The sequence below is a fragment of the Jaculus jaculus genome, chromosome 3 (assembly GCF_020740685.1).
Source record: "Jaculus jaculus isolate mJacJac1 chromosome 3, mJacJac1.mat.Y.cur, whole genome shotgun sequence".
Taxonomy (NCBI): Eukaryota; Metazoa; Chordata; class Mammalia; order Rodentia; family Dipodidae; genus Jaculus; species Jaculus jaculus.
In genome coordinates, this window is record NC_059104.1 from 154,366,578 (window position 1) to 154,380,271 (window position 13,694).

Below are 13,694 nucleotides of genomic sequence, written 5' to 3' on the forward strand. Positions count from 1 at the left end.
CCGTACAGGATTCTTTCAATAATCCTGGCACCACAATTTAAAAACCTGTGCCAGGACAGAATGTCAGAAATATTAACAGCTAAATAATCAGTAAAGAATTTTTAAAAGGTAGCAGGAGCTAGAATGAAAGAAATGAAAGGGGAAGGAATGAATGAAAAAAAGAAAAAAAGAAAGAAAGATGGTAGGAAGGAAGGAAAGAAGGAAGGTAAATACAGGGCAACCCAATGGTTATTGGAGGCAAGGATGAGTGACCCAGAGTGGCTGCGGGAAGCAGTGGGCGGGAACAAAGGACGGGACTTCTTACAGGAAGATCCTAATTCCTAACTTGTCCTCTATACAAGGGCTCCTGAAGGCTTTTGCCGCGGAGAAGGTGGCCTCGTGTTTCTGGAGGGCACCCAAGCAGCCCTACTGAAGGACCTTACAACATCTGGTAGCCCATAACCTAGGCAGCCACCAGTTCCTTTCCACAGGAGAGCAGCCCGGGCTCCTGCCACACAGAGCACCATGATAAAATTAGGTGGGAGAAGGGCTCTACTTTTCCACATGGCCTTAGGATCTGCCCCACCAGCCTCTTGTGGTGGTGGGAGGAGGGAATGCGGACAGGAACCTCTGGCTTATGGTGTTTGGAGTGGATCCTCAGAAATTGCAAACAGATGGCTTTGGGAGCGCACATAGAGGAGATCCCTATTATGAATGGGAGCCATCTTGCATGATACTTCTGGGTTTCACCTTGCTTTGTATTAGCTTTGCATCTTCCTGGGCATGGGGACCTAGACTAGTGACAGACCGTATAAAGTTTCTGTTATGGCAAGGAATTGTATGAAAACATTTTCTTAAATATCTCAGGCAATGAAGAGAGGTAATTTAATATGATTTTTACAAGTTTCTTTTGATTTATATTAGTTGCCTCTTGAAAATGGCTGTATTTGGGCATCTGGGGGACATAGGATCCCTTTTATAGGTTTTGTGTCTTATAAATAAAAGAATTTAAAAACAGACCCAAAGGAAGCAAAAATTTTATTGGTATTTGTGAGCTAGAAAACAAAAGGGCAAATGGGTAGCAAAAGGGGGATAGAAAAGAGAAATAGAGGATTGAACATGACAAAAATACATTATATGCTTGAATGGAAATTTAGTAAGAAGAATTTATTTGTACAATTAATATAAGCTGTGGTGGTTTGCAAGAAAATGTAAGCAATTATAGATCATTGTGTTAAGTGACAAAAGCTAAAACTCAGAAAGAAAAATATTGCAATGCTTTCTCTCATAAGCAGAATCTATACTTAAAAAAAAAAAAGCCCTACAAGGCTCAAAGACTATTGCAGAAGAAGCGTTGGAAATAATGTAAGAACCATAAAGAGGGGGTGCTTTGGAACACTGTCTTTCAGATCCAAAAGGGTGGGCGCATTCATCACCTCACAGTGGCTGTTGTTACCTGCACGAGACCTTCATAATACAGGGCCCATCAACATGTTGTCACGGACGATAGAAGAGGGAGAAGAAAAGACACCAAAAGAGAAGAAGAAACAGTTGGAAAGACAGGGGTAAAGTGGAGTGTCAAAGAAAAAAAAATAGGATAAAGACATATAATGAAGTCTATTTGGAAACACCAGTTTTAGGCAGGAAGGAGACAGGAAATGGTCATAGAGGTAAATATGAACAAAGTATATACATGTTTGAAATGTCATAATGAAACCAAATATTTCGTCCAATTAGTATACACTAACAGACTGCATGTGCACATGCCTGCAATCCCAGCATTCAGGAGGCTGAGGTAGCATGAATACCATGACTTACAAGTCAAGTTTAGATACAGAGCTTTGAATATTTTCATGTCTGTTTTAGTTTTGTTTATTGTTTTTCCCTCTTATAGCCTCTGTTTGCACAACATTTTGAAATTATAATAGTTTTTTGGCTCCTGGTCAATTTCCTCTGGCTTATTTTTGAATTCTGTAATTCTGTCCTTCATATGATTCAGTCTGTTGGTGAACTTTCTAGAGAGGCATTTAAAAGGGTATTTGATTTTTGTTCTTTATTGCAGTTTTTGCCATCATTTTCCATCACTTTATTGAGTTCCATTTTTCAGATTCTGGCTTGACTTTTTTGGAGTTTGTTCTTTTATTTAATCATGTCCTCATTAAGTTTATTCCACTGACTGTTGAGCTCACCTGTTTGTTGACTTGCCTTCAAATCATTTATCTGGCTATTAAGATCTTTTTTTTTTTTTAAGGGCTGGAGAGATGGCTCTGCATTTAAGGTACTTGCCTGCAAAGCCCAAGGACCCAGGTTTGATTCCCTCGTACCCACATGAAGCCAGATGCACAAGGTTGCACACGTGTCTGGAGTTTATAGTAGCTAGAAGCCCTGGTGCACCCATTTTTCCTCTCTCTATCTGCCTCCTTATTCACCCCTCTCTTTTTATATATATATATATTTAGAAATTATTTATTTATTTATTTGAGAGCGGCAGACACAGAGAGAAAGACAGATAGAGGGAGAGAAAGAGAATGGGCGCGCCAGGGCTTCCAGCCTCTGCAAATGAACTCCAGACGCATGCGCGCCCTTGTGCATCTGGCTAACGTGGGACCTGGGGAACCAAGCCTCAAACCGGGGTCCTTAGGCTTCACAGGCAAGCGCTCAACGGCTAAGCCATCTCTCCAGCCCTTCACCCCTCTCTTAAATAAATAAATAAATAAATTAAAAAAGACCTTTTTGGTGTTCTTCATTTATGTTGAGACAAGAATGAGGATTTAAAAAAATTGCTTATTTTTATTTATTTATTTGAGAGTGACAGACAGAGAGAAAAAGGCAAGTATATAGAGAGAATGGGCATGCCAGGGCCTTCAGCCAACTGCAAACGAACTCCAGATGTGCGCTCCCATGTGCATCTGACGAACGTGGGTCCTAGGGAATCGAGCCTCGAACTGGGGTCCTTAGGCTTCACAGGCAAGCACTTAACCAATATGCCATCTCTCCAGCCCAAGAATGAAGATTTTTTGATATTGTTTATTCACTTCCATTCATTTATGCACTTGTTGATTTTGTTGTTGGTTTTCTTCTGTTTACTCTGCTTGTTCATTATCTTATTACATTTGTTTAATATGCTTATCATGTTTTCATTTGAGGATTCTATGTCTGGTGTATGGTCTGTGTTTTCACTGGACACTTCTATTGTGGGACTAAGCATTCTTGGTGGAGTTCTCTTGCCTTGTCCTGTACATTGGAGTTTGTCTTGTTTTGTTAAGAAAGTAGCAACTGGTGGCTTCAGTGGGATCTTCAATGAGTGTTCTGCTCAGGTTTGATCCAGATGGGAGTGAGGTGACATTATTATCTGTAGGTTTTGGCTGTGTGCCCCTGGGTCTGGGCAGGTTCTTCCTTGTGTGCACTGCCTCTTAGCAATTCTGGGTGAGACCCTGGAAGGCCTGGCCACGTAGGACCTGTTCTCCCAGTGCTGCTGGCTTTCAGGGCTGGTAGTGGGACTGGCTACAGTTGCTGGTTGCAACCTGGGGACAGGGAGGGGGATCTGCTATTGGGGCTGGGCCTTGATTAAGGAACAGGAGGGGTGTCTAGTTCACATAGCTGTAGGGATCATCTGGGTCTCTGCTTGTGGCTCCACCCTGACCCCATCAAGCATGTAGAAAGTGCCAGTGCTTTGCTGTGGTTCACTGCTGTATGGGGTCAGGCAGAGTCCCTGCTTGTGCTTGCTCATGTTGTCTGGGGATCAGGCCCCAACTGGGCAGTGTGTGGCGATCAGGCAGATCACCTGCCCTAGAGGCTGCCCCAGACACACCCTGTGGAGATCAGGGAGCCCATCAGTCCTTTATTTACCCTGAGCTGTGCTGCTGTTAACCACCCGTGTGTGCCTCAGCAGCACCAGTTGTGGAGACGTGGAGGATGGCTGCCCCTCCCCCATGTGTGGGACCCAGCTGTGACAAGACTGGGGAGATCAAGCTGATGGCCCAGACACCCATATGTTCCAACTGTGTCCTGGTTTCTTGTGCATGTGCGCCAGCCTTGCCAAACAGCATGTGGGAATTGGGCAGATTCCCTGTTTGTGTACTTTAAGCCCACCCCCCAGTTTGTGTGTGTGTGTGTGTGTGTGTGTGTGTGTGTGTGTGTGTGTGTGTGTCTGACAGTCTCTAGGACAGCAACCCCAAAGCCTTGCTTCCTTTCTCCTCAGGATGTTCTAGTGTGGCTCCTATTCTACCACCTTAACTAGAAGTCAGCCATTAAAATGGGTGAATACAGAATTATATAGGTGGCTTGACTGGCTTGGTGTAGCACCTGGACAGCTGGAGCTACTGGCTCATTCTGAGTCCTGGGGGTCAAGGCCTTGTGACCAACATGCTGGAGAAATCTAAGGGAGGATGAGTGTCTGTTGATGTATATAGCTGGTGTTTCACCTCTATAGTGCTTTAGTGTAGAAATAAACCAAATCTCTAAATTTTGTCATTTTGTTACTTGACTCAAGAACATCTTGATCACCAACTAATGCATTATCTAACCCAATTCCAGGAGAAAAGAGGAGGGTCCCAGTATATTGATATATGTTCTACAAAGCTCTAAAAAGGATATGTATGTATTTACATGGCAATAGATGATAAATTCATTTCTTAATTTATGAAGAACTTTAATATAAAACCTAAAGATGCCAATCAAAAACCATCTTATTTTTTTGTGGTTCCAAGAATGGCACCATGGCCTTGTGTATAATTAGCATGTGTTCTAATAATATACTAACATAAGAACATATGAAAAGGTGAAAATAAATTTATAAAGCATTTATAGGTGCTGTTATAGCTAAGTGATAGTAAAACATTTCCAAAGGATAACACAATGTAGAGTTGAGTTGTTCTTTCTTTAGTCAAATTCTAGTTCTTAGATTATTACAAATGGGCTTTACTGATCTCTTTTCATGCTCTAGGTCCTGTCTTCCCAGTGGATCTCTCATATGTACTCCAGCCACGATTTTATCTATCATGGGGCGAAGTATGAAACATGTTTCTGATGTTCATATTTTCAATTATATTTTATTTGAAAAGTTATAGAAAATTGAAATATTATAGCATTATTTCATATTTAATTCACTTGGATTCAATAATTGCAAACATGGATCCATCTGTCATCTATCTATCTGTTGTTAACCTAAAGGAATTGATTTAAAAGTTACAATGAGGTTCAGATGAGTTTGCTAACACTGGCTCTAAATTGTTTAATGTTCTTTATGAGGAAGGCACAACACTTTCCCAAGACATATTGTGTGGTATGGTGATTTGATTCAGGTGTCCCCCAAAAACTTAGGTATTCTGAATGCTAGGGTCCCAGCTGAGATATTTGGGAATTAATGCTGCCTGGAGGCAGTGTATTGTTAGGGGCAGGCTTATGGGTATTATAGCTAGTTTCCCCTTGCCAGTGTTTGGCACACACTCCTGTTCCTGTTGTCCATCTAATGTTGGCCAGGAAGTGATGTCCACCCTCTGCTCATGTCATTGTTTCCCCCTGCCATCATGGAGCTTCCCCTCAAGTCTGTAAGCCAAAATAAACCTCATTTCCCCCCAAAGCTGCTCTTGGTTAGGTGATTTCTACCTGAAATGTGAACCTGACTGCAACAGTAAAGTTGGTGTCAGAAAATGGGTTGCTTTTAGACACTTGACTATGTGGCTTTGGCCTTTTGGAGCTGATTTTTTAAAAAATTTTTATTTATTTATTTGAGAGCGACAGACACAGAGAGAAAGACAGATAGAGGGAGGGAGAGAAAATGGGCGCGCCAGGGCTTCCAGCCTCTGCAAACGAACTCCAGACGCGTGCGCCCCCTTGTGCATCTGGCTAACGTGGGACCTGGGGAACCGAGCCTCCAACTGGGGTCCTTAGGCTTCACAGGCAAGCACTTAACTGCTAAGCCATCTCTCCAGCCCTGGAGCTGATTTTTTTTAAGAGGATTAATAAAGGATTTGGAACCTTGGCCTAAGAGACACCTTGCAGTGCTGTAAGTATAGCTTGATGGACTATTCTGATCAGAACTGAAAGACCTGAATGCAGTTAGTTATTGATGAGGTATGGTTTATCAGGATGAGAAAGAGCTTTGCTTGGACTGGGCTGGAAGCAGTTTGTGTGAGAGGCTTGCTGCTATGCCCCTGTCCTGAGAACTTGTGCAGAGTAGTTTTGTATAGAAATGGACTGGTGTGAGCAGAGGGATATGGCTCAGAAGTAAAATCTTTGGGCTGAAACTTCTGCTCCTTCAGCTGCAATTATATGAGAGATTACAACCTTTGAGATTAGGCCAGCCGAACTGCATTGGGGCAGCAGGAAAAATGTAGACTCTTTTTGAAAGGGTCTGAATGCTCAAGGAATGTCCTGTTCTTCAAAGTCTGCTTTATTCCCCCTTGGGTTAACAAAGTGGCACCCTACCTGGTATTGCAGAGTACAAGAAATGCAGGAAAGAGATGGTCATTGAGTTTGCAACATGGTCTTGTGGCTTGGAAATGGCCATGGGCAGTGTGAAGCAGATTTGCTGGATGCCTGCATGGAGACTCAATGGAGCTATGAGGATGAACCACAGATTGCTGTGGAGACTCAGTGGAGATTCTGGGACTACCAGATGGCTGCCAAGGGGAGCTGCTGGCCCAGTTGAAGTTTTCCAGGACTGTGAGTAGCCTAGCTAGAGGGGCAGGATTGGAACTCCAGAGATATGTTTCTGGCTACAGTTACAGAACTTGGAGATTTGTCACTGACTAGAGTTGTTAGACTAGGAGCTACAGAGTTTGATGTTTTCCCTGGTTGTTTTAAATACTGTATGGGTCGAATATTTCTTTGGTATACCCAATGACACCTTTTGTAGTGTGACTGTTTATTCTGTCCCATTATGGTTTTTGGGGGGATTTTTTGGTATTATGACTCAGTTAAAAGACCTTGGATTATGGGGATACTCAAAAATCATTAGGATTGATAAAAAACTATGATGACTTTTAAAGTCAGACTGAAAACATTACATTTTATATCATGAATGGTTGTCAGTTTATGGGGACCATGGCAGAATGTGGTGGTTTGATTCAGGTATCCCCCATAAACTTAGGTGTTCTGAATGCTAGGTTCTCAGCTGATGGCGATTTGGGAGCTATTACCTCCTGGAGGTACTGTGTTGTTGGGGGTGGACTTCTGGGTATTATAGCCAGTTTCTCTTTGCCAGTGTTTGTCACACTCTCGTCTTCCTGTTGTCCACCTGATGTTGGCCAGGAAGTGATGTCCACCCTCTGTTCATGTCATTGTTTTCCTCTGCCATCATGGAGCTTCCCCTTGAGTCTGTAAACCAAAATAAACACTTTTTTCCCCCCAAAAGCTGCTTTTGGCCAGGTAATTTCTGCTAGCAATGCAAGCCTGACTGCAACATGTGGTAATGTATAAAAATTATAGTAAAGTTATGCATTTGTTGCAGGACACTGAGAAATCAAGCTGGAACTGAGCTGAAAGCTCCTCACTGCTGACAAGCTATCATAGTGTTAGAAAGTGCTATGCAGCTTTTAGCTTGGGAAAAAGTTATTGACAGCCTTAACCAGCAGTGGACCTTGTGAGTTATACAGCTGACCAGCTAGGCAAGTTGTACCCATTGGTTTAAAATTGGCACAACTGTTATGGAGGTAACAAAATGCTCTCTGGTTGGATCTGAGGCCTGCTTTATGGGAGGAAATTCATGCACGGTACTGAGTACCAAATCACAAGCCATTGGCTGAGAAATCATAGGCCCTAAGTGGAATCTAGTGCTGTTTTTTAGCTAAATGGGGTATGGTATGCCCATCAATTTAACTACAAACATTATGTTTATGTCACAGATAAGTTTCTCTCTCTTTTTCTCTCATCTTTGATCATAGAAGCTTCTTTTGAAAGATGCTTGACTACTGGGGGGGGGGGGAGGACTCAAAATTCATCAACGTGCTCAGAGTAAGACAGTGCTGAGTGCACAGTGCTAAATGTGACATCTACATCCACCCCTTCTAGGCTCAGAGGACGCTGTGGAAGAGGGAGTTGAAAGAATGCAAGCACCACCGGATGAGGAGGAGTGTTTTGGAATGCTATCTCCTGGACACGAAGTGGTATCCATGGAATCACAGAATGTATCATTACCTGCACAAGACCTGCATAATATTGGGCCCACCAATATTCTGTTATGTGTGATGGAGGAGGGAAAGAAAAGAGAAAACAACAAAATAGAAGCAGAGTAGTACTAAAGACGAAGGGGTTCAGTGGAAGGGGTATGGGTGAAGGGGTACAAAAGAAAGTAATGAATTGGGATTAGGAGAGTGGAATTTGAATTCACGCTTCCATGGGAGATTGGAAACTTCATGCTGTGCCTTAAATTGCTCAGCCATCCTGAAGACATGCAAAGAGATTGTGATCAAAATATATTACAAACACATATAAAAATGTTCAGTAAAAGCTTTAAAATTGTGGTAAAGTTTGTGTTTGTGATGGTTTATTTTATTTTACTTTTCTTTGCTTCTTTTCTAGGTAGGCTCTTGCTCTAGCCCAGGCTGACCTGAAATTCCCCAGGTAGTCTCAGGGTGGCCTTGAACACATGGTGATCCTTCTACCTCTGCATCCAGAGTGCTGGGAGTAAAGGCATGTGTCACCACAATAATAAGCCTGTGATGGCTTCTTTTGATTGTCACCTTGATACGACTTCAAACCACCTAGAAAATGGCCTCTGGATGCCTGTGAGGGATGACTTTGGATAAATTTAATTGAAGTGGGAAGTTCTACCTGAGCTATATTGGTCCATGTGCTGGCTCTGGACTGAATAAAATAGAGAAAACAAGCTAAACTCCAGTGTTCATACATCCTCACTGCCGACTGAACGACCAACTGCTTCAAGCTCCTGGTGCTGGGCTTCCCTGCTGTGATGGACTGTAACTTTGATCTCACGGAAGAAGTAAGTCCTTTCTTCCTTAGGTTGCTTTATGTCAGATATTTGGTCACAGCTACAGGAAAGTGAACTAATATAGTGTCCAAACATACAAAAGAATTATTTATAAAAATGGGTTGGTATAATAATATTTTGAAGGAATGATTGCTATAGTCACAAAAACCTTGCTTAGTCGTAAAAATTACCTTGCTGTTGTGTAGCTACAACATTTATACAAACCTCCTGTTTTACGTTAGGTCATTATAAGAAACAAAGAATGGGGGCTGGAGAGATGGCTTAGTGGTTAAGCGCTTGCCTGTGAAGCCTAAGGACCCCGGTTCGAGGCTCGGTTCCCCAGGTCCCACGTTAGCCAGATGCACAAGGGGGTGCACGCGTCTGGAGTTCGTTTGCAGAGGCTGGAAGCTCTGGCGCGCCCATTCTCTCTCTCTCCCTCTATATGTCTTTCTCTCTGTGTCTGCCGCTCTCAAATAAATAAATAAATAAAAATTAAAAAATAAAGAAACAAAAAATGGTATTCATCAGCTGGGCATGGTGGTGCACAACTTTAATCCTAGCCCTTGGGAGGCAGAGGTAAGAGGATCACCTGAGTTTAAGGCCATCCTGAAACTACATAGTGAATATCAGGTCAGCCTGGCCTAGAGTGAAACCCTACATTGACCCCCGCCCCCAACACAAAAGTTCTTCATGTAACTAAGAGTTATTTTAAAACTTACATGAAATCGATTAGCTGTGTGTCACTGTGTAATTTGGACATTCTCTCTAGAGTTCTTATTATCATGCTTTCCTGAGGGGAAAGTGAAACAATATAAACCCTAGTGTGAGTCCAAGGTGTAAGTGATGATTTTGCTTTATTTGACTGATGTAATTTGTTGGCAGGATGCTCTGCTTTGTCTTGCTGAGTTATTTATTGGTAATATGAACTACTTTTAAACAAAGTTTTAATGTAATTTCTCTCTGATATTTGTATAGCAAAGAAAATGCAGCTTAAAAATGCTAAGATTTAATCTTTTATATTACATTTTTGCTTAATTAGTTATAATTATTTGTCTCTATACAGCAGAAACTTGGATACTTTCAGACAAGAAAAGCTTCCTATATAGTAAACTTGGCATTGAGCATGTGCCAGACGGTAAGTTAGAAATAATGAGAAAATGAATACTGGGTAATTTCCAGCAGACAGATAATGCTAATCACACAGCCTGCATGCTAATTCCCATGTATGTGTTTATAAAATCACCAAATAGTCACACAAAAAGACAGAGAACTTTGCATTTTGTATTTTAGAATCTGTAGTCTAGAAACTACTGAACCCTATGTTAGGAAGGTTATAGAATCTTTTCCTTGGCAATATATTGTTACATAATGGCATTCTTATTTTTTTGATTACATCAAGAATGCTTAATATGTTACTGTGTTTGCAGTAGAAAGAAGATAATACTAAAATAAGTGACTTCTCCACATTAAGCAGTTATGTACTCTACATATCAAGACTATAAGTTTAATTGAACACATTTAAATAATCAAGTGCAAAATTTAAGAAAAAATGTATAATTTTCATAGGTATATATTGATTATATAACCTGAGGACTAACAAGGTATGTTTATTAATCTAAATGATATTGATATATTTCATAGAGTCCTTAAAGAGTCAAATTTGTGTGAGTAAAAATAAAAATGAATACTTATTGTAGAAGTTAATATTTTTCTAAGTATCTTATTTATATCTGGGTTCTATTTTTAAAAGATTAATATAAACAAATATACACAAATATAATGTGTAGGACTGTGAACATTTGAGAACTTAAGATGATAAAAATTGATGTGACATATTTTTGTTTGAATGATTCTCATATACTTAATCATTCTTCATCAACTATATAATGCCATAAAATATTTTGTGATTATTATAATAATTTTCTTTCATGTATTTTATGATTTGAGGAGATTGGCAAAAAAGTTTATTTTCTGTAAACTATGTTTCAAACCTGATGTTGCTTGAGGAAAGAAAAATAACAATGTCCAGGGGCTCTCCCATTTTTTCTCATCTGAAACAGGTGTTTTTTGATAGCCCAAGCTGATCTCAAACTCACAACTCTCACCTTTGCCTCATAAACTCTAGGATTATAGGCATATGATATTATCCCAATATTTCTGATACTTTTATAAATATTTATTTACATCTCATATGGATTGAAAAGGAGTTAGGAAATAAGTTTTTACCATTTGTGATGAAATTATCTTGAATAATTGAATTGTTTATTCTATAAATTTTCACTGACCAAATAAATATTCATTATTTTTACCAGGTAAAATAAATTGGAGAGGGACATAGGATGTCACTTTTTTTTTTATTTGTTCCAGCTCACTCTCTTTTGAGTCATTAGAACCCAGGACTTTGTGCATTCTAGGCAAGTACTTTATTACTAAGCTACATCAGTACTCTTATTTTTCTAACCAGGTTTCAATTATGAATGTTGTGATATGTGATATTAAAAAATAAAATAAGGGGCTAGAGAGATGGCTTAGTGGTTTAGGGCTTGCCTGTGAAGCCTAAGGACCCTGGATCCAGGCTTGACTCCCCAGGACCCATGTAAGCCAGATGCATAAGGTGGCTCATGCATCTGGAGTTTATTTGCAGTGCCTGCATGCCCTGGTGAACCCATTCTCTTTATATCCATTTGCCTCTTTCTCTCTCTGTCTGTAGCTGTCAAATAAATAAATAAAAATAAACAAATAATTAAAAATAAAATAATTTTCACAAGGACAAGAAATACAAAAGGTGATTATCAGCTGGCCTTCAGTTAGTTTCTGTTCCAAACAGTCTGCTAACATTGGGATTATGAAAGCCATTAATATAAATGCTAATATACATATACAAAAGATATGGATTTAAAGTTATAAGAACATTTCTATATTGATCCCTTCCAAGGAGATACTTGGTTGAGAAGGTAACATATCATTCATATATTTTTTCACTCTTTCATTGATGTGTTATTTCCCATGTGTCTGCTAATTTCTAGTATTAGTTAAGATTTATGTATCAAGGAATATGTATACATATAATATTTTCTTATATAATACTATATATATATAGATATGTATATATACATCTCATTGAATCACTGAATTGTAAAATGCTAAATAATATTAAACGGTCATCAAGGATGATAAAGGAGATGAATTTTCAACGTCTCCTGAATCACTCAGAGCATTTCCTCCAAGTAAGTAACTGAAGATGAGTACTTTAAGAAATAGTATTAGAGCAGACAGGCTTTAAACAGATTTTTTTGTTTTGTTTTGTTTTATCAGGTGAGGTCTCACTCTAGCCCAGGCTGACCTGCAATTCACTATGTAGTTTCAGGGTGGTCTTGAACTCACAGTGATCATCCTACCTCTTTCTCCCAAGTGCTGGGATTAAAGGTGTGCGCCACCATGCCAGAATTAAACAGAATTTTGAATAAGTGAAATCCATTATTAAGGAAAGAATAATGTGATTCATCAGCCCCATCCTGACAGTCCTTCCTGAGTTTCTTGTCTCCAGGCTCCGTGGTCTAACCCCTAACCTGTTTGTTGGTTCATTTCTTCCCAGAAAGGCACCTGTGGAGAGAGGAGATGGACGCCTACAATCTTACCACAGTGACTCAGTTCATCCTCATAGGACTCTCTGACCTCCCTGAGGTGCGCTACCCTCTCTTTGTGGCCTTCGCCATCATCTACCAGATCACTGTGCTGGGAAATGGGGCCATCCTCTTGGCCATTGGGGCAGAGAAAAAGCTTCAAACTCCCATGTATTACTTTTTGGCAAATCTGTCCCTCCTGGACATCTTCTGTCCATCAGCTACTGTCCCCAAGATGCTCCAGAATCTCTTGACTGAGGAGAACAGCATTTCTTTGGTTGGGTGTGCCTTGCAGCTTTTTTTCCTCGTGGCCCTAGCTGGAACTGAAGTTTTCCTGCTGGCTGTAATGGCCTATGACAGGTATGTGGCTATCTGCTTCCCTCTGCGTTACTCCCTCATCATGACCAAGGTTCGCTGTGGGCAGCTGATATCTGGGACCTGGGCAGCTGGGTTCCTCAATTCACTCCTCCACACAGTGTCCACCTTCAGTCTGTCTTTCTGCAAGTCCAACCGAGTTAACCAGTACTACTGTGACATCCCACCAGTGGTGGCCCTGTCATGCTCTTCCACCTACATGGCAGAAGTGCTGGTTTTAGTGGTAGGAGGGATCTTGGGAGTCAGTGCCTTCCTGACCACCTTGATCTCGTATGTGTACATCATCTCCACCATCCTGAAGATCCAGTCAGTGGAAGGGAAGCGCAAAGCCTTCTCCACGTGTGCTTCCCATCTTCTTGTGGTCTGCTTGTTTTATGGCACAACCATATTTACCTACATGCGTCCATCTTCCACTCAACATTCTCCTGCTAGAGATAGGCTGATCTCTATGCTCTATGGGGTTATTACCCCCATGTTAAATCCCATGATCTACAGTCTGAGGAACACAGAGGTCAAAGGAGCACTGAGAAAGGTTTTGTGTGGTGGAATATGTTTACATAAAGCATAATGCTGAAATAGAATTGCTCAATGCTTTTATAAGAATGAATGCATAGAAACACAATTTCTCTTATCATGTAGCTTAAAAACGTATGCACATATGTGAACTGATTACATACATGAATGTAATTTTCATTATAGCTATGTCTGTCTGCATATGCACTGGAAATTAAAATTCATGTCCCCAAATTAAGCATCTTTGAGATTGAACAAATTTTGTGATCTAT

The 13,694-nt window shown here is 40.5% G+C and overlaps 1 protein-coding gene across 1 annotated transcript; it reads left to right on the forward strand.

Moving 5' to 3' along the window:
- The first annotated feature begins 8,773 nt into the window (after nt 1-8,773).
- LOC101598081 (olfactory receptor 5V1-like) lies at nt 8,774-13,477 on the forward strand. The gene is made up of 3 exons (XM_004658110.2): nt 8,774-8,923; nt 9,975-10,046; nt 12,507-13,477. Exon 3 carries the CDS (start codon nt 12,530-12,532, stop codon nt 13,475-13,477), a length of 948 nt encoding a protein of 315 aa, XP_004658167.2. The 5' UTR covers nt 8,774-8,923; nt 9,975-10,046; nt 12,507-12,529.
- The last annotated feature ends 217 nt before the right edge of the window (nt 13,478-13,694 follow it).